General features: G+C 44.5%; 2 protein-coding genes across 3 annotated transcripts; both read right to left on the bottom strand.

Annotated features, from left to right (window-relative positions):
* Nucleotides 1-725: 725 nt before the first annotated feature.
* rhoh (ras homolog family member H) lies at nt 726-5,191 on the bottom strand. Of its 2 annotated transcripts, none has more exons than XM_078282813.1 (2): nt 4,886-5,191; nt 726-3,384 (listed from the first exon to the last, which is right to left on the bottom strand). In XM_078282813.1, the coding sequence occupies exon 2, from the start codon at nt 2,890-2,892 to the stop codon at nt 2,305-2,307; it is 588 nt and encodes a 195-aa protein (XP_078138939.1). In that variant the 5' UTR covers nt 2,893-3,384; nt 4,886-5,191; the 3' UTR covers nt 726-2,304. The 2 variants fall into 2 exon arrangements, with proteins under 2 accessions (XP_078138939.1, XP_071779302.1); XM_071923201.2 differs by having other exon boundaries at nt 726-3,381.
* A 1,408-nt stretch (nt 5,192-6,599) lies between these two features.
* Nucleotides 6,600-19,165, bottom strand: n4bp2 (NEDD4 binding protein 2). The gene is made up of 16 exons (XM_071923252.2): nt 18,891-19,165; nt 17,226-18,261; nt 15,396-15,520; nt 15,141-15,229; nt 14,635-14,711; nt 14,331-14,471; nt 10,989-13,792; nt 10,771-10,856; nt 10,534-10,579; nt 10,111-10,334; nt 9,831-9,955; nt 9,460-9,586; nt 9,036-9,212; nt 8,574-8,742; nt 7,490-7,613; nt 6,600-7,371 (listed from the first exon to the last, which is right to left on the bottom strand). The coding sequence occupies exons 1-16, from the start codon at nt 19,126-19,128 to the stop codon at nt 7,326-7,328; spliced, it is 5,634 nt and encodes a 1,877-aa protein (XP_071779353.2). The 5' UTR covers nt 19,129-19,165; the 3' UTR covers nt 6,600-7,325.
* Nucleotides 19,166-19,531: the final 366 nt, after the last annotated feature.

The following is a 19,531-nucleotide window of genomic DNA, read 5'->3' as shown; positions in this document are numbered from 1 at the left end:
TCCTGTGTGTGTGTGTGTGTGTGTGTGTGTGTGCTAGCCCTGCCATTGTTCTCACCATTGCTAAGCTGTCTCTTGCACGTGTTTATTAACTAGTATACTGTTGTTGATAGGGAGAAACTGGATATATAATGTTCACAGTTTGCACTTTTTTCACATCATTCTGAATTCAGCTTTATGTAAATACTGTATTATAGTCACAGTGGCTGTGCCCATGTACGGTCTCACAGCGTAATTCGATGGATTTGTAAACAATTTGACTGAATCATCATTCCCTTTCAACAAGTGATAACCTGTAGTAAACTACTACAGTATGATTTGACATTGGTAGCAGCTGCAGCCTACATATCCATGCAGAGTGTAAGTCCTGTGTGAGGCAGAGAAGTGCACTTCAGCAATGGATTTCTTGTTTGCGGAGTGCTGAGCCAAAAACTAATTCAAATCCAATATGACAACTCAAAAAAGAGCGAGGTAACATCCAAAATTGGGAAAAAATAACTGGACACACTCAAAAATGTACTCAAGAAAATGTATTTTATCCATTATATTTTTTCCCAGTTTTGTATGTGCTATTCTTGTTAGAATGTAAGTCATATATGCGAAAAATCTTGAATGAAACATAGTGTTAGTGGAAACGACACATCGCCCAAGAGAAAAAGCTACAGATACGAACGAAATAAACTTGTGTGTTGATGTGTTGAATCCTTAATTTAATGTAAGTAGTGAGTGAATTGTTGATTTTTTACAAGGGGGTATGCATTTAATAATTTAATGAAACAGAATGTAATAAAACAAAACAAAAACCCACTATAGGCACAAGTTTTCAACATCTATTCTAACATGACCAATAAAATGTGTCATTTAATCACAAGTGGAAAAAGTACAGTTAACGTTTATGTTCCGTGGGCCGTCAATTGATTCCAGAAAAAAACAAATTCATTGACCTTTTAAACAACATGGATCAAATATCAAGTGTCTCACAATGTTCAACAGCAATTTGTTCAACTTCCTCGTAAATGTGTTTCACTTGGCAAATTAAGGTCATTCAGGTTCTCTTATATTAACTGAAATACATAAATTGATCGGCATCAGTGAAAATGTGTTTAAATGCAACCGATGTCACAGTAAACATCTCAAACAATAAAAAGGCAGCTTTTAAATAAATTTGACAGATAAGCATGACAGAAATATTTAGCCTATGTACGTATAAACTGAGTTGGCTTGTTTTGCCCACCCTTTTACCTCAGGACTTTATTCCCCGGTCACATGTATAATGCACGGAAGAGGATCAGGGCCACAATCTCAGAATTCTGACTTTATTCTCAGAATTCTGAAATTAATGTCAGAATTCTGAAATTAATCTCAGATCTTAAATAATTTTTCACGTCGCCTTAATCCTCTTCTGCAATAATGACATGGTATCCTCTCAAATAGAATATAGAGCCCTAATGCAGCCCGCTTCTCCCATTGGTCTGTCTGAGCTGACACCCACAGTATTTAGAGTTGATATCATTGCTGCCAGGCCACTGCTTGCTCCTCTCACTTTATTAGGAACTTAAGAATGCAGTTTTCCTAGTTTGATTTTGACAAATGTCCGAATAACATGCCACTTTAAAGATGAATGACTAGTATGTGTCATATTACTTATGGCACAGGCACTGAATTGGTTTGCATTGCAATTCAAATTGGGACTCATTTGTTGATATAGTCCCATCCTGACATAGGCATATTAAGATATTTGCCTCATTTTGATGTTCCTTTTTAAAGATCAACAGAGAAACCACGTATATATAAACATTTAAGCTTTTAATGTTTCAATTTAAATAAAAGTCTTTCATGACAAAAGTTTTTAAGGGGATATTTCTGAAACCCTGACAAATCCTCTGAAGCCCCAGTTGAAATACCTGCATGGTTATGTACTGTGGTTCACTGTAAAAACACTTTGATCAGAGGAACCGATCATGAACTGAGCCAGTTCTCTTCATTTCTTCTTCTTCTGTTCTCCCTGGATCACAGGAAGGTTGGACTACCACTCAGCAATGTTTCCATGAGAGTGTATCAGGATGCATTGCACCCTCAGACAAAATGAATGCACCCTCAGTTTTAAACAGCGTTCAAATGGAGGGGAGTCAGGGGAGACGGGACACTCCATAAGCAGGAAGGGCCCCCGCGTAAGAAAGAGAAGTCCAAACTTGGGGGGTCTTAGTTCCACTCCAGCTTGAACATCGTGATCGCACAGATATTGTACAAATCTTCAAGGTAAACATCCCGTGACGGCCCGAGCGTCCACCCAGACAAGGTGAAGGGTCAAACGACGTTACACTGGTTTATGTTGAACATGCGTCGCCTCGCCTGCTTCCTGGCCTTGTGCACGGCCGTCCGCACCGCGTACTCAAACACCTGCTGCACACCACGGTTGCTTAGGGAGGAGCACTCCATGTAGCCTTTAGCGTGCACTTCATGAGCCACGCGTTTCCCCTCCGCCGCCGAGATGCAGCTGGCCCGATGCGGCCCCGTCTCCCGCAGGTCCGTCTGGGTCGCCACAACCAGCACCGGCACCCGGGGCAAGTTCTCCCGAACCTCAGCTATCCACTTGTGTTGGATGCTGGCCAGCGAGTTAGGGTTGGCCACAGAGTAGCAGATGAGGACGACGTCGGCCTGCTTGTAGGACATAGGCCGGATCTGTCTAAAGGTGTCGTTACCCGCCGTGTCCCACAGCCCCAGGCTGATCTGAACCCCGTCCATGTACACGTCCACCCCGGTGTTTTCATACACCGTGGGCTTGTAGCTGTCTGGGAAGGTCTCCGACGTAAAGCGGACCAGGAGGGCCGTCTTGCCCACTGCGCTGTCCCCCACCAGGACACACTTCACCGACGTCTCCTCCAGTCCGTTCATGGTTGCTTGTGCCACTCTCAGCTCTCTGGGGGTTCGTGGTTCTTTTGGGAAGAGTCTGTATTTCTGCTAGGATGTGTGGATCTGGAGAGGTCAGGGGTCCAAGAGGCAGGTACAGGTGGCGTCCGATGTGTGTGCGCTGCGATTCCAAGTGGGGGTTGTAGTTTTCATAGCAAGTAATTTGTAGTCCAGCCTTGTGGTAATGACATCAGTGGAGATGTTCCATCGTAGCGACTATTCAACTTGTGGAACCGACCTATACTGTCTGTCCGTATGTAACTCTCTCCTCAGAGTTCATCAACAAACTTCCCCTATATATATAGTCAGCAACCTGTCAGCAGTGTGCTTTCTATAGGCTCCACGTAACCTCTCAGTTCCTCGGCTCCTCGCTGCTCGCCTCACTTCCGCTTGGTGTCTGCGACAACGTGATCAGGTTGTGGTTCTTGAAGACAGCCGTTCTGTCCAGACCTCTCAAGGGCGGAGGGGGGGCTTCTGCTGAGGGGAGAGAGATGAAGAGGTTGATGAAGAGAGGAAATGTTACAAATCTGAGATATCTGTTGTCACTTGTCGTCTTACTTAGAAAGGACAGACCGGTCAGAAGCGGAGATGCGTCACCATAATGGTCATTTAACTTTTTCAACTGAACTATTCAGTCCATTTCTCTTTAAGTTTCTCTTTAAGTTTAAGTTTAAGTTTCTCCTCATAGTCAACTGACAGATTCTTCTCATATATATTGAGGAAGATGACGGCAGATGCTGTACGGCTTTATACAAGTTTTGCATGACAATTGAGAAATATCTGTCAAACTAATCAGAAGTATTGCTCAAATAAACATACTAGAGGGATACATGGCAGAGGATATTGCCTTTGGTTTTTGGAACACAAAGGCGATGTAGATTTACAGAGAAAAGTGAAAACACAAAGCACTGAATCTATAACGAAGTACAGATTCAATACGGAAGTAAAGGTTCTTACTTTCGGGTGTGACCTAAATTTCACAGGTTGATCCTGAAGACTTGAGCTGGTGCTCATTAGCAATATCAATATCAATGTGTGTTGTATTATCTACCCTGTACATATGACCTCTGTCTCCCATAATTCCTATGTTTCTCCCATGAATAAGAGCCAGTGTTGATTCTGCAGTTCAAATGAACATCTGCTAATGAAGAGCTGTCTGTGCCATGGTTCAATACAGCAATATAAAATCTTGCTGGTTCCCAAACCTATTTGAGCTGTGATTAACAAAAACCTTTGGTGGTTTCTTGTCACCTCTCAAGTGTATTAAGCCACTGGCAGTTTCTTTTAAAGGGCCAGAACTAACCCGTGACCCCAAACCACTTGCCATGACACACAGAGTCTTCTAGTCATGGGGATGGAAAAGTCTCCATAATGTTGATGGGACACTTATATAGTGTTTATTCCACTATTCACTGCAAATGCAGAAAAAGCCTTGTTCTTACCCTGCTCTCATATCAGGGGAAAGTATTAACAAATAACTAAAGCAAGCCAATAACGATAAAACCCCTCACAGTGCAACTGATAAACTTCTAAAACAAATCAAATCCATCCTCTTGTTGCTCAAATGAAATCATCTGTTGTCCCTGTAACTCACAGTATTGTCAAATATGTTCTTTCACATATTCATAATTATCTATTTGCACTTTTCAAAGTGAAAGAATCCTCCTTGAAGATCTCATTTGCTCCATATGAATGTTTCTAAACCTGTTGAAGCAAGTGAGATTTTTGTCCAGCATTAAGAATTTATTTTCTATATTAAATAAGAGTTAAATTAAATAGGAGTTAATTACATTTAAATATTTTAAATAACTTTGGGGATACGCAATACCATTTTCTAAAGGAATAGAATAGAATAGAATAGAATAGAATAGAATAGACTAGAAAGACATTAACATGATTCTTTTAACTTATGAAGGCATCAGCCACATTGTGTGTTATGTAGACAAGCCAAACCGGAGACAAACAAAAAGATAATTACCGTTCTTGTCTTGTCAGTCGTCGTGAAACTTGGTAACAACGGGCGGATGCTGGCTGCCGCCTTCGCACACTTCAGAGCCCAGGCAACAACAAAAAAAGAAGCTTTCAACTAAAGTAAAGGCTACTTTTTAACTTTATTGTGTCTAAATAACTTGTTACCTTAAAACCGAATCGCATCAATCTCAATGAATTACACCCAGACGATGTATTTTGGCACCTCGCCTAATAACGCCGAACTGGTAGGTAGAAGAGGAAGTGAGACGCAGCTCGTTTCTCGCTCCTCCATGCATGAGGATCGTTGAAACATCCGCTCAGTTGAATGTGGAGGTGTGACTGAGTCTTCGTCTTGCCTCCCCCACCACAGCTGTGCTGCAGAATATGGGTGTTATGTGTTATTATGGACTGGTACCATTTTGTTTGCCTCTTTACGCAGCAGCGGAGCGCATCCGCTGCGCACAGCTGGCGCAAGGCAGGAACGAGGCGTTTTATTTGCACTATAGTGCCAATATGTAAGTGAGGTGTCATCATAGGGCAAAAACCCACCAGCACAAACACAAATCAGTTATATTTTGAGAAAAGCATCATTACATGCTTTGTTCCTTTAAAACTATCCACGTTTGATTTGGTATCTGAATTTAGGTCATAAAGATTTATTTCAGCCTAAAAATATTGATAACTAGTTCTCAAATAAATAAAAATGTGAGTGAACTGTTTCGGCTGCTTTACTCCAGGGCGCCCTGGGGCCGAACACGTCAATAAAGTAATTATCTGAGCTATATTTTGTGGTGTGCGGACTCTATTTTTCTATTTCTTGAGGTTTTCTTCTGTTCTGTCTCCTAGGCTGGTTTACTCTCCACCACATCCCTGCTGCTTACCAAGGATCCCAAAACTGAAGTCTATTCCACGGCTTCCCAAACCTTTTCATGTTAAGGACCCTCAAATAGATGCGCTGTAGACTGCGGACCCCCAGATTTTGTCCCAAGGAACCGGTCTGAGAAGATCTTTGTGGTTACACAGAACTACATATCTGTGTTTACTGTAAGTGTGGAGGTAACAGTGGGGGCAGAAAAAGAATAAAATAGAATAGAATAAAAGGGAAATTAAAATATCGCTCATTTTGTTGTACCCCATTTTTAACATTGGTCTCTACTCCTTTATTGACTTTATTCAGGTTGAGTTCATTCAAAAGATGAGAAATATTGCTGTGATCACACACGCAAACAGCTCAACCAAAAAACTCTTAAACAGTATTATTTAATAATACAATATTATCTGTAAAACCTTGAGAAAAAATAACACTGAGTAAAAAAATACAAATTTCTCTTTATAATTAATGTCCCTGCGACATTATGTACAATCAATAAAATTTGTCAACATGGTTGTGGCACCTTATATAACATCACACAGGTAAGAAAAAGAAACATTGTTGTAAACCTGCAAAACTAGTCTAGCAACCTGAGGAATACCTATCACTACAAACATGGCTATGGCATAATGGATAAAAAAAAAAAAAGCTATGTAGAGAATACCTGATAGCAGCAGAGAGTCTGGAACAATCGACTGGCCTCAAAAGAGAATAAAACTCAACATTGTTGCATTGTTACCTGAGTCAAAATACTTAATGAGCGGTTTCAGTGTGTTGCTTCTAGGAGGCAACGAGTCAACTTCTAAGACAAGGTACGGACAACGATTGCTGTATAGGAGTCACAATGGAGGTTGTTCAAACTATTTAATGGCCTTGTTCACCCGTCTCATTTTCCCTCCTGCTGAGCAAGAAACAATCTCACACTGTAACTGAAAGGGAATCGTTCCCTTAAATATTTGGCTTGGTGGCTTGGCTTGTTCTCAGAGTACAACCTACTATTAGACCGCATGCAATCACTGCAGAATTAGGGTGACATAAAATGCTGACATTTTGTCTCAAAAATGGCTCCATATTACTTAAAAACCTACATAAGACTCCCATGAGGTTAAGTAACACCCTATAATACATGGACCCTTCTAAACATGGGGTCTCCCAGGGATTCTCCATACATTCTCTTTAAAAAGGCATAAAGGCAAATGTAAAGCAAAATACACCAAGTTATAAAACCTTTCTTAAATATAAAATGTACATAGATTCTAGCTTTACAAATGTATACTCATCCTGATTTAACTACCAATGTAGTTTTTTCCATTATACATACAAAACGAAAGGCAAAGCATGAATTCAGATTAAGATTCTGGCAGCTGTTAGACTGACGGAGGGAAAGTGAGAGAGGGGATGAGCGGAGAAGAAAAATAAAGAGTGAGACAGGGACGAGTGAAAAAGGAGGATGTTGAGTGTTGAGTACATGAGAGAGAGAGAGAGAGAGAGAGAGAGAGAGAGAGAGAGAGAGAGAGAGAGAGAGAGAGTGTCCTCCATAGCAGCTTCAGATTGGGTCCATTAAACCAAGCTGCGTTCAGTTCAAAGAGACCAACACGAGACCTGGCTTTGGCTCAGTGAACCTGAGAGAGAAAAACATAAGAGAGTAGGGTGAGGGTGAATTTCTTGTGCATGGGCTTTGTGTGTGTGTGTTAGTGTGTGTGTGTGTGTGTGTGTGTGTGTGTGTGTGTGTGTGTGTACCTGTAGTGCTTGTTGGTGAGGTAGTCTATAACGGCGGGGCGGATGCGGGCCACGCCCCCCTGGCTGTGGTTCCCTCTTCCTGTGATAACAGAGAGTTGAGGTCGGCACAGACCCTGCTCGTACTCTACACGGAAAGAGGCCAAAAGACACACACACACACACACACACACACACACACACACACACACACACACACACAGAATACAGTTAGGAGCAGTGGTGTGCACAGACTCTGAGAGGGGCGGGAGCAAAATCCTCTAAAAGGGCACCTGGCCTGAGACCCTTTTCGCATGGACTCAATCAGTATTTACTTCTAGATTATGTCACTTGGTTTCTACAAAGTTGCTTGCATTGATGAGTACTTGAGTAATTGAACTTTTCACCTTCATCCACAAGTTGCATTGTTCTATCAATAACAGTCAATGTGCAACTCTTAAAAATTCCTTCTGAAACTGCTACACTGCTGAAAGAGGCATTTTGAGCCATTTTAGTGATCGTTTGGCATGCCATTTTAAAAATATGGCTGATATTCAAAACAAACATAAGCATACATCATAAAATTAGATGTGTGAAATAAGTTTAAAATTGTTTCCAGGCTCTTGTCAGTGCTTCTCAATGTAGTTTGCCATCTCTTCGGAAGTTTTTTTCTCCCGAAGGAGCTAGACATTTTATCTGCACACAGTAGATAAGAGAAGGAGGCACATGTCTTATGATTTTATAGAGGATGAAAAGATCCATGTGCCTGTAAATGCTCGCTGCTGACCAATGAAAGCTCTTCAAGAGAGGTGAGGCATGTGCTACTGTCTATGCTAGCATTACTTTATACACACATTCCCAAAAGTGCAAAGGAGTTTGCTGCGCTGCTCCTTTTGTGTTTTAAGTTTTATTGGTGTGTTTGATGAGGAGAACCGTGCTGTAAAGGTTTTTTATGTCTTTTTAATGTTTTACTGTTATTGTTTTTCATTGTGTTTTCACTGCAAATCCTGTCTGCAAACCAAAATTCTCTCATGGGACAAATGTGTATTTATATATATATATATATATATATATATATATATATATATATATATATTGTGTCCAGTACCGGTGGTTTTGTCCTGTAAGACCTGGGCCAGGTGCTGCAGGGCCTCGTCTACATGCAGCCCATGCAGGTCCAGGATGTTCCTGGGCAGCAGGGACGAGTTGACCTGCTCAAAGATCTGGACCGCTGCACGGTGATTGGCCTCACGCATCCGCTGGCCATGGAGGTGTCCCTGGGGTGGTGGGGGGTGCAAATTAATTTACTGTTCAGTGGAGCATACTGTTAATACTGTTAATAAAAGATAAGCTGCAACTTCAAAACAAAAAAGAGGAACAATGAACAATAGTAACTGAAGTCAGAAACACAATGTTCATGTTTCTTTTTTCTAACTAGCCGATTTGTCTGGTGAAGGAAGGATGCAAGACAACAACAAATGAAGTAAATAGCAGGAATGGTAAATAACAGTAACTCTACACTCGTCCTGAATGGAATTTCCTCTCACAGGCTCCGCCTCCAGCCGCTTACCTGCTGTGCGTAGAAGGAGGCCACGTCTTTGCGTCCCTGCTTGAAGGCCTCTGCAGCCTTGGTGAAACTCTCGATCTGCCGGCTCCTCTGCAGGCTGGCCTCGGCCCTGAAGTCGTCGTACTCTGGGTCCTCCATATCCTGGTAATGGGACAGGATTGACTCCAAGGCCTTCTGCTTCTGACAAAGATAGGGAAAGAGGAAAGAGAGGAAAACAGAAAGTTAAGGGTGATGGATAAATTCAAGGAGGGAATAAGGTTGAGAAATGCATCAAGGAACAAAGAGGTCCAGAGAAAAATTATGCATGAGACTAGATTGCATCTCCCTGTGTGTGTGTGTGTGTGTGTGTGTGTGTGTGTGTGTGTGTGTGTGTGTGTGTGCGTGTGTGTGTGTGTGTGTGTGTGTGTGTGCGTGTGTGTGTGAATACCTTGTCCCTCTCTTTGCTGGGTGCTCTGTGGTGGTTGGACCGAGGTGGCTCTGGGGCCACGACTGTCTTGACGGGCCCCTCGTCCAGTAAGGAGCGAAGGAACAGCTCTGTCTGCATCAGACAGTAACTACACAAACACAAACACACAGGCAAATTAGTCAGGAGCACACACTGTTCTACACATAACACACATACCTATAATCCTGCTATTGAAACAAAAAGGGACCTTTGACTTTAGAGCATATCAGAGCCTGTATGCATTATCTACCTTAGAATGGGAACTGATTTGAGTTGAAGTTTGCCTCATTAAGTTCAAGCCTCCAATAAACAAACCAGATAAATTCAGGTTGAAAGCTACATCTAGGTCTCACTTGTGGTCTCTGAAGATGTCCTGGAGGAAGTGCCTGTCGATGGTGGGGAAGAGGGAGTACAGTTGGTTCTCTTTCAACAGGGTGGCCCCATCACGCCTGTCCAGGTCCGCACGACTCTGTCTGGTCTGGAGAAAGGGGATGGGGCACGAGTTGGAGAGGTGGGAATCAGAGAAGTGCAAGCAAAAGAGCAGCAAACCAGGACAATATTAGTCAGGATGTTGGTGTGCCAGAAAATAATAGAAAGAGCATGTAAGTGTGTGTGTGTGTGTGTGTGTTTTACCTTCTCCATGTTCTGCTGTCGGGCCTGTTCCTCTGTCATAATGTCCCGGAGAGAGACATGGGGACGGGATGCACTCCAGTGGTCCATGAATGGCATCTCGTCCTGGGCCTGTGATTGGCTGCCCAGTGAAGCATAACCATCTGCACCAATCAGAAAGTGCGCTGGCAGTGTCCCTTCCCATGGCCCAGTTTTGGCCACCTGTGATTCGCCCCAGTGAACTGAACCTAAACATTCAGTGAAAAGGTTGATGTCCAAAGGCAGTGAAAGAAAATTGTGTTAGGTTTGAGAAATTAATTATTACAATTATTCAAAAATGAAATACTAAATTCACACAACGTTATTGATCAGCATATGTAGATGTGATCATTCTGTGACGCTCCATGTGTTTTGGGTGCGTGTGTGTGTGTGTGTGTGTGCACTCACTTTCCTGAAGCAAGTGGTAGGAGAGGGCTGCTTGTCTCTGCCTTTCCTGTAAAACACATTTCAGTCAGATTCACCAACACACACACACACACACACATTATCGCAATTACTCTATACACTTAGGACGCACTTTGTACTTCGACCTTAAACAAGAATGTTAGACTGTTGTAGCTGCACTGATAATACTAAACCATGGTTAAATATTTAAATATGGCCGCCAAGTATTCACCAGCTCACCTGGATGGTGTCCTTCCACTTCTGGTGGAGCTGCTTAGCCAGGTTCAGGTCCATCTGCACTGCATAGTCATCAGTGGAGCATGCACCTGAATATTATGGACCAGAGAGGGAGCAGATAGTTGACATGTATATCAGTAATCACTACTAAACAACTACTTTACAAAACTCTGTCTGTTTCTGCATGCATTCTTCAGTGTGCATGTGTGTGTGCTGGTTACCTGGGTCTATTCCCACAGGACCAAACAGCTCAGTCAGCTGTAGTGCCAGCTCGGTGGGTAGTTTCAGCTCCACGCTCTGAATGTCCAGGTGTCGGCTCCTTCGCTCCCTCCTTTCTTTCCGCCCCTCCTTCTTCTGCTCTCCTCTCTCAATCTCCTCAATCTCCTCCAGCAGCAGCCGGGTGATCTCGTTCATGCTAGACATCTCATCTTCACCATTCTCTTCCCGTGTCTCCTCAACTATTACTCCATCATCTGACCACGCCCTATAAGCTATACACACTCTCTCAAATTCCCTGCTTACAGTCCGTGATGTCACTTCCTGTTCAGCGTCTTCACAGCCCTCTCCTTCTTTCACTGCTCCGAGCGGACTAAGTGGTGGTTGAGGAGATTTTACTAAGTGCAATGTTTCATCAGGATGATCCTTGTTTGTAGATGTAACTTGAGAGAGTGCACCTCCAAAACTTAGTAAGTCAGTGTTGTCAGAGCTCTCACCTGAGTCATCAACTGTTCCAGACTCCTGAGTCACCTCCAAATCACCAGCTGGCCCGGCCTGTGGCCAATCTTTAGGGTGAAGCTCATCTAGCGTGCTAGGACACAACCCAGTGTCTGCAGCCATGCCTGAAGCTCCACACAGCCTGGATGTATTCTCATCACCTTCACCCCCAGCACCTTCCTCCTCCTCCGTCCCACCGTCCTCGTCCCTAAAGAACCTCTCTCCAGAGTCCAGCAGCAGGTTGGTGGTCCACTCCAGGTCCTGATGGCATTTGTCATACAGGTCTTCCAATGTATCAAAACTAACTAGTTTAAAATGACGGCTGAGGATACGCAGGCTCTCCAGTCGGCCTCTAGCAGCCCCGAGCTCTTTCTCCTCCACCTGTGTGCCTTTCTCATGCACCACACGGTAGGGGACCTCTCTGTGGCCGGATGGGTGAACTGCAACCGCTGCAGAGACGGCGCAGGACAGCTCGGGCACGAAGCGGAACGGGTCGCCAGACAGGACCGTGATGTCACCGGAGTGGCTGCCCGCAATGACAAGCGTGTCATCGGGATTGTCGTGGCGATTGAGGCGCCAAAGGAGGGCAAAGTCTTGGGGGTCTGTCTGGGTGGGGCAGCCTGTGTCTACCATAGGGATGGGGGAATAAAGTGACTCTGGGTTGGGTTTGGGAATGGGATCAGGGAACAGGTCAAGGTTGAAACTGGGATCGAGGCTGGGGTTCCAGTCAGGATTAGAGTCAAGTTCAGCATCTGATTTAATACCATCCTGACTGCTGATTAGGTTTTGGGCTGTGGTATTGTCATTGAGGGTTTTAGGTGAGGAAGAGGGGCAGTTTTGAGTGAAGGTGAGGGCTAACTTGCACTGTTTCCCTGACCTGCGACCCTGGCGCTGCTTTCTCTCCTGACTGCCCACACTAAAAGGGCTGCTTTCTGCTTCAGTGCCCTCACACATGGGACTCTGACTGACGTCACCAATATGGCTGCCATCAGCTTCAGCACTAACCTCAGAGAGAGAGCCACTATCTGTGCAATAATGCGTGTCCTTGTCAGTATGACCAGCATCAGCTTCTGCACCAAATTCACCTCCAATATTGCGGCTTCCGGCTCTATCTTGGCTTACCTTTGCCTCTGCAATTTCTGAGATAACTAGTGAGTCAGCACTGAGAGCTGCAAGAGAAGCACTGAGGTTCCTAGTCTCCAAACCCACGCACCCCATTTCTCTACCAACCTCTAACATGTGATCATTCCCTCCTATAGTACTGCTCTCTCCATTTTGAAGTTCACCTAATCCTAATGGGATTAGGTGCGGGGGTTCCCTGCATAAAGAGTCGGCTGCCTTCCAGTCTAACACGCAGTCAGGTAATTCAGCTCTACCACTGTCACTCCTGTTCATGTCTTGCTCGCTTTCTTCACTAGATCTATCTCCCTCGGACCCCTGACCCATGCTGCCTGCCTCCCCCTCGCTCTCCGATTCCTCTCCAGAGCCAAGGGAAAGAGCGGATTCAGGGGAGGAGCCAGTCTGAATGGCGTCTACACCTGTCTGAATAATATCAAGAAGCTTCTGGAACTCTGTTACGTCGGGTCCCGGCTGCACTTTCTTCGCGTTGTCCCGGTAATCTGCTTCTTTAGCCATCCCTCCCTCTTCCTCCCAATTTTGCTCTCTGGGCCTTTCTCTTCTCCTCACCTGTCGCTGCTGCAGCCCACCATCAGAAGGCCAATCCCCTACAAAATCCAACAGCTCAGGCCGTCCCTTCTCTCCCCCGTCCCTCACCATCTCACCCCCTACTGCTCCCTCACCCTGAATCCCTTCTTTCTCCTCTCCCTCTCTCCCTGACTGGTTGGTATCCTTCACCAGATCAGCAGGCTCCAGCTGATCGAAGTCAGACCTCCTGCTTCGCCTCTCTCTCCTCACCCTTTGACCAATGGACTCAGAGAAAGCCACAGGCATTTCATCCCCACGGTGATCTTCGTTCAACACTGATTCCACGATACAGTCGGGAATTGCCTGATCTCCACTTGGATGACGCAGCTCTAACTGGGCATTCAATTCAGAATCCAAAGCCCCCAAATCCATCCCATCATCCACAGTGGGAATTTCAGGGTTTTCCACCACCTCTTTGCTAGGGAGGAGATTGAGCGATTCAGTGGAGTTGGGGCTGCTGTCTTCCAGCGTTCCTATCTCCCCAGAACGACCAACAGACGACACGTCGGGAAGGGAGGAAAACAGCTGGGGGCGGGACTTCTTATATTCCTCCGTCAACCCAGGCTCTCCTACTAGGTCAGGGCGAGCGGTTTCAGAAGACAGCTGCCTGGGGAAAGCAACAGAGGTGCGAATGTTACAGTGAGCACATGATATCCCGATGTAAAAACTTTAACGTGAATACCACTGCATTTCAGCTTTAAAATATGTTGCTATTGCACTGTCCCAGTACATAGGAATAACATACAGTATTTTGTTTTAGTGAACCTTATCGTTTCTCTTTATCTGCCATCAACAGAACTAGGAAGAGTTAATTAACTCCGGCTTGTAACTTGAACAACAACTAACAAATTTGTTTGGCTTGTAACTAACAAAGCTATGATTATATAAAGTTCGGTGGGAGTTATTATTTAGGCATTGTGGTCGTCCACAGAAATAGGATCAACCCCAGGATGTCCATCAGTACAACATCACAGATTCAAGTCTTGTTTCTCTGGTTTCTACATGTGGGAGAGACTTGTTTATGTTTGGACTAACTTGGACCATAAGAAAACCATAAGCGGATCCTCACACTAGGTGCTATTCCCCAGTAGGTGGGCTACATTTGCTTTTAATGTGAGTAAGTAATGTGGGCTGGTGACACTCACTGTAAGTGTCTGTTCTCCTCCCAGAGACGCTGTTTCCACTCAGGAGGCTGTGAACCTATGATGGATTGGACTGAGACGAAACGCTCATAGCCATCCAGCATGCGTCGGATCGTTTCCACTGGCACATCATGCTTGGTGCGTCTGTTCATGAACATACACACACAGACAAACAAAGACAAACACACTGTAATAAATAAAACTCTGCCTCCTACAGTTTTTTTTTACTCATTTCATCTTGAAAATTTAGAAAGTTGATATTCCAGCTTCAAACAACATGCTATTATAAAGCCTCTGTCTCTCTCACCTCTCCAGTTCTCTGGGCTTGTTCTTCCACCAAGTGTCAGGCTCTCGGAACAGCACCTTATATTTATGTTTCAGTGCCTAAGACAGACACAGGGACCAGCTTTATTTTTGCAGTTCAAAATAAAGCTACGCACACAATGTAACACTAGTTAGCGTTGAATCTGTTTGGTCTAAATTAAATACAATACCTCAAACGATGCTGCTGTCTACTTGAACAGCATTTATCATGTGATGTGATCTGGCAAAATCTTCCTTTGTAATAATAACAATGTACTTGTGTCACAAAAGATTCTCAAGACTACAAGTATGTAAAACCATATTGCATGCTGCATGATACAGCAGCATAATGGCAACTGTGCAATATAACCAGCATAACTGATTTACAATGTTGTAATTTAACTGACACTCTTCTCCAGAGCAACTTTATACAAGAAGTGCTGCAGTGGAATTAGTTAACCATGGGAGATCTGTTACCATGCTGTGTGTATTGCTGGCAAGCTGACTGACCTGGGCTACGTAGGGTCTCATCTCCCAGCCCTGCATGTTGGTATTGTCAATGATGATGGGGTTAGCACCGCTCTCAAAAGCCTCCTTGGCTAAGGAATGAAATTGGCAAAAGAGAAACAGCTGAGAGAGCAGAGAAACAAAGCACTTGGATAAAAAATTGATTTTCTGTTCCTAGATTTTCTCTTGCTATTATCGTGTTGCTCAACCACTTCATGTGAAGAATATGTGTGTGTGTGTGTGTGTGTGTGTGTTTACCTCGCTTATGGTTCCACTCGTGAGCCTCCCCCAGAGCAGTGGGGTCAAAGTGATATTCTCCATGGCGACTGAAATAGTCGTCAGTGCACAATACAACTCCCCCTGGGTTATGCTCCAACATGGCCCTGCACAGACACACATGAACAGACACACATACATATAGAGGGCTTTCAGGTGATGTAACACTCCCTCTGACTGCTGCAGTGAAGGTCTCAGCTCTTGGTCAACAGTGGCTGTGAGCAGCTGATAGCATTTCTAAATGCACGACTCAGCAGTCTCAACAGAATTCAATAGAAACCGTTATTTGACTGAGAACTAATCATTTCGCCACAGACATATCTGATCAATTTTGTGTTTAGATGATGTAAACTTGTTAGGTAGCTAATCATGGTATCTGGTTTTCAAACTATCACTGTCCTGTTGTTAACATATCTGATTTGAACAGTAGATTTCGTATTTAGTAGAAGCTAGTGTTAGTAGTGGCTAGTAGTTGCACGTTATTAATAATAATAATAATAATAATAATAATTTTATTTATATAGCACTTTTCTTAAAGTTACAAAGTGCTGAACATGGTTGCACAAAACACCTTAAGTCTTCTCCTTAAGGTTTCTTTAAAATGTTCACTTAATGTAACGTATTTAAGGTTTTCTCCTTATCTTGGTCTTATACTTAAGGAGTCCCTTAAAGTTAGTTAAACCGTTGAACAAAAGACCTTAGCAACCAAAGTAAGGAAAAAAACGTAAGGTACCTCTGACTCTATCTTAACCGCAACATGGCCGAGTTTATGGCGATAAATGAAGAAGTTGTCGTATTTTTTTTGGACCTCTTGGGTGGACCTCTTCACCAGACTTCTGGAATTCATTTTCGTTGCAATTTCCTCCCACAAGCGCAAGTGCAAGCAAACAAACGGTCTCCATGGAAACTGTAGAATTTTACTGCTGTAAAATCTCTTTCAATGAAGTAAATGCCTTAACATTTTTCCTTAACTAAGGAAACCTTTTAAGGGATTCTGTGCAGCACCCTTAAGTAAGTCCCTCAGCTAAGGAGAAATTAAGCCTTAAGTGTCATACTTAAGGAGAAAACTTAAGGTGTTTTGTGCAACCAGCCAGAAGATTAAAACAATGACGTAAAATAAATACAAGAAATAGCATAAAAATACATTCAAATAATAAAAGCCAACAGAAAAGGAGAATAAAACAATTAGGAAAAAGCAAGTTTAAGTTTAAGTTTAAGTATGTTTTCAATTGTGATTTAAAAGCAGTGATAGACTCTGCCCTTCTAATAGTCTCGGGCAAGCCATTCCACAACTTGGGGGCCCTCACCGCAAACCAATGTTAACATTAACATTGTTTGCTCTGCTAAATTAAACTGCAGGCTAGTGAGCAAGCGAACAAAGCCCAAAAACAGCTGTTTGTTCAGATTAACTGAGCTGACTCTTCTCTGGCTACAACCTGTAGTGCTTTGGAGTAAATACTAGAAACAAAGGGGCAAAGGCTAAAGACAAGACAGTTTCCTGTATCACAGAAACCAAAACTTGCAAACAAATCTCTCACCAGACTTTTCACTTTTACTTTTACTACAACATTACTGAATTGACTTACACCCACACCACAGCAATCTTTTTAGGTATCTCTGTTTTTCTTGCCTGGCTGTTATTTATTTAGGCATTATTTGCACACAACCAATTCACTGAACTTCCATGATGGCGGGCGGTCGTTGCTAGGAGACTTGTAAAGCAACTGCAAAACTTCTACACTACTGAATAGCATGTAGCATACTACTAAAGAGCTCAGCAGACCGCTGATTAAACTATCTCAACATGCTTACCTGGCCAAGGTTGTCTTGCCGGATCCTGGAGCACCGCGCAGCAGCACAAGCACCTTCCCCTCCACACGGAGCCTGCTGTGTGGGGCGGGACCCCGTACAGCGGCAGGCAGGGCCCAGGACTTAGGAATAGTAGCGGATGGTTTGAGAGGCGCTTTACTGACAGGCCCCTGACCCAGCCAGTGAGAGGCATGTCTGGCTGGAGCGTCCCAAGCGGAGGGTGTTAGAGCCACAGGGGTGATGAAGACGGGCCCCTGGTTTCCATGGTTGCGGGGACAGAATACTGGCGCTTCAGGGTTCCAGCATGATGTCACGTTGCCAAGTGGCTCCTGACTCGCAGTACTCACCTTAGATCTCGCCCCTCCTACTATCCCTCCTCCTGAGGGTACGACCCCAGTCCTCTCTGAAGCAGTGTGCGGCTGGTCTTGCTTTTTATAAACCTGGAATGCTGAAGGACGTCCAGAGGCTCCCAGGTCCAGAGAAGGTTTGGGCTTGTCTGCAGGTGTTTCTGCCATCAGATGGGTGAAGTCCAGCACTGGCTGCTGCCCACTGATGTCCTCTTCTTCCCAAAAGCTGAGCTGGTCAAGTGGAGAGGGAGCTACAGATGCTCGCTCCACCAAGGCTCCTCCTGGGCACGGCTGCCCGACAGAGGGCCCTCTAGCTCCAGGCTCCAGGCTGGACTGAAGCAGCTCAGGGAGGACCTGCTGTGGGACTGGGGGCGGAGGGAAAGAAGAGAGGGGGGCAGCCACTGACAAATACTGACCGCTAGAGAGCTCTTCCTTGACCCCCAGTTGTGTGGTCAGTGTCTCTAGCTCCTGATCAATCAGCAGGTCAAACTCTTCTGTCAGGGGGGAGGTGAGGGGACGAGAGGAGGGCAGCTGTGATGGTTTGGGGGGGTTTGGGTCTGGCACAGGTTCAGAAAGGTGAGGGTTGAGGAGGGCTGCAGCGGTGAGCTCAAAGCCGGAGACGCGGGAAGGGAGTGGGCCTGCATCTTCAGCAGCCACGGAGAGCTCCAGGAGAGGATCCATCGCATTCTCAACTAGAGAAGAAACAGGGAAGACATGAGGGGAAAAAAAGAGCAACTGAACGATTCAAATGTAATTAACCTACTTCTTTCCAATTACATAATTTATTCATAATTTAATTTTCTGTTATAGGAAAACATCCACAGTCGCAACTGCACAACTACATTGCAGGGGCAGCTAGGTGTCAAAATACTCCCCCCTTTCATCTTAGCCACCTTATGTAATAACATAGACCACATGACCTGAAAGCTAGTGCAGCTCAGGCAGCCTGTGTTGGGAAGCAGGAATTCATCTCCCACAACACAGTAATACGTAATGGGGGTGGGGGGCTTAGGCATTTTAACTTTAATAACTGTTAATAAGGTACAGACACAGGTAGCAGGGGAAAGAAGGTGCAAGACTGGACAGACAATTGCACCAACCGTGGTGCAACTTTAAATGATTGCTAATATTATCAATAATGTTACTGGCGAGTGATTATCATGGGACCTCCACTGTCTCGTTAAGTTAAAGACACCCCTCCCCTCTGAAATGCACCCAGTCTCCTAACTAGCTACCCAGCTAACTGGTTAGCTACATTAAACATTTCCAGAAGTTAGATTGCAAGTTGGATATCTGGCCCGACTTCCGTGTTCACTGCTACCTTTGAAGTCACATTCGGACAGCACGATGTAAATGACCTCGGGGTCCAAGTGTGAGAACATCTCCTGCATGTTTCTGACGATCTTCTCCTTGTCGGAGCTGGACAGAAAGTTACTCGCCATGGCACCGTCATTCCCCTGTGGTGGTCGATACCCCGAGTTCGTGTTGCCGAGGCTGCCCTCGTCTGACAGCCCGGGGACTCTCGCGAGGCTCTGTCCGTTTTTCTTTCTCCGAGGCATTCCGTGACCGAGTTGTAGCCGCTGGTTGCTCTCATTAGTGGCTCCACGGAGCTAACTAACGAGCTGGAGGGCTGGGGGAGTGTGGTCTACAGCTAGAAACATGCTGTTGCTGTATTGGTAGGGTAACGAGAGCAGAACAGCTCAAGGTTACGTTAGCTAACAGCGCTCCAAGCGGCGAAATCAGGCGAAATACACAACAGAATACAAACTGTATCAAGCTAGCCAGAGACAGACAGGATAAGACCGGAAACCAAGACGTTTTGCCTTCAAAATAAAAGGTTGCCATGATATTTGAGCCTTATTCGGCCTTTGTGAATAAACTGTAGCACTGCTGTGGATTTTAATGGACTTAAAGATTAAGAGACATCTTTCCAAGTTGTTTGGTATACGTTTTGTGTTTGAG

The sequence above is a fragment of the Centroberyx gerrardi genome, chromosome 3 (assembly GCF_048128805.1).
Source record: "Centroberyx gerrardi isolate f3 chromosome 3, fCenGer3.hap1.cur.20231027, whole genome shotgun sequence".
NCBI classification, from domain to species: domain Eukaryota; kingdom Metazoa; phylum Chordata; class Actinopteri; order Beryciformes; family Berycidae; genus Centroberyx; species Centroberyx gerrardi.
The sequence above is the reverse complement of the archived record's forward strand: the minus strand, read 5'-3'. Positions and strand labels throughout refer to the sequence as shown.

What these genes read in the sequence shown, in the direction of transcription:
- rhoh (XM_078282813.1), bottom strand. Translation starts at nt 2,892, where the DNA reads ATGAACGGACTGGAGGAGACGTCGGTGAAGTGTGTCCTGGTGGGGGAC.
- n4bp2 (XM_071923252.2), bottom strand. Translation starts at nt 19,128, where the DNA reads ATGCCTCGGAGAAAGAAAAACGGACAGAGCCTCGCGAGAGTCCCCGGG. An exon ending in GAGGAGAACAGACACTTACA is followed by an intron (nt 13,793 to 14,330) that starts GTGAGTGTCACC and finishes TGCTTTCCCCAG; the next exon opens with GCAGCTGTCTTCTGAAACCG. An exon ending in CCAGCAAAGAGAGGGACAAG is followed by an intron (nt 9,213 to 9,459) that starts GTATTCACACAC and finishes TATCTTTGTCAG; the next exon opens with AAGCAGAAGGCCTTGGAGTC.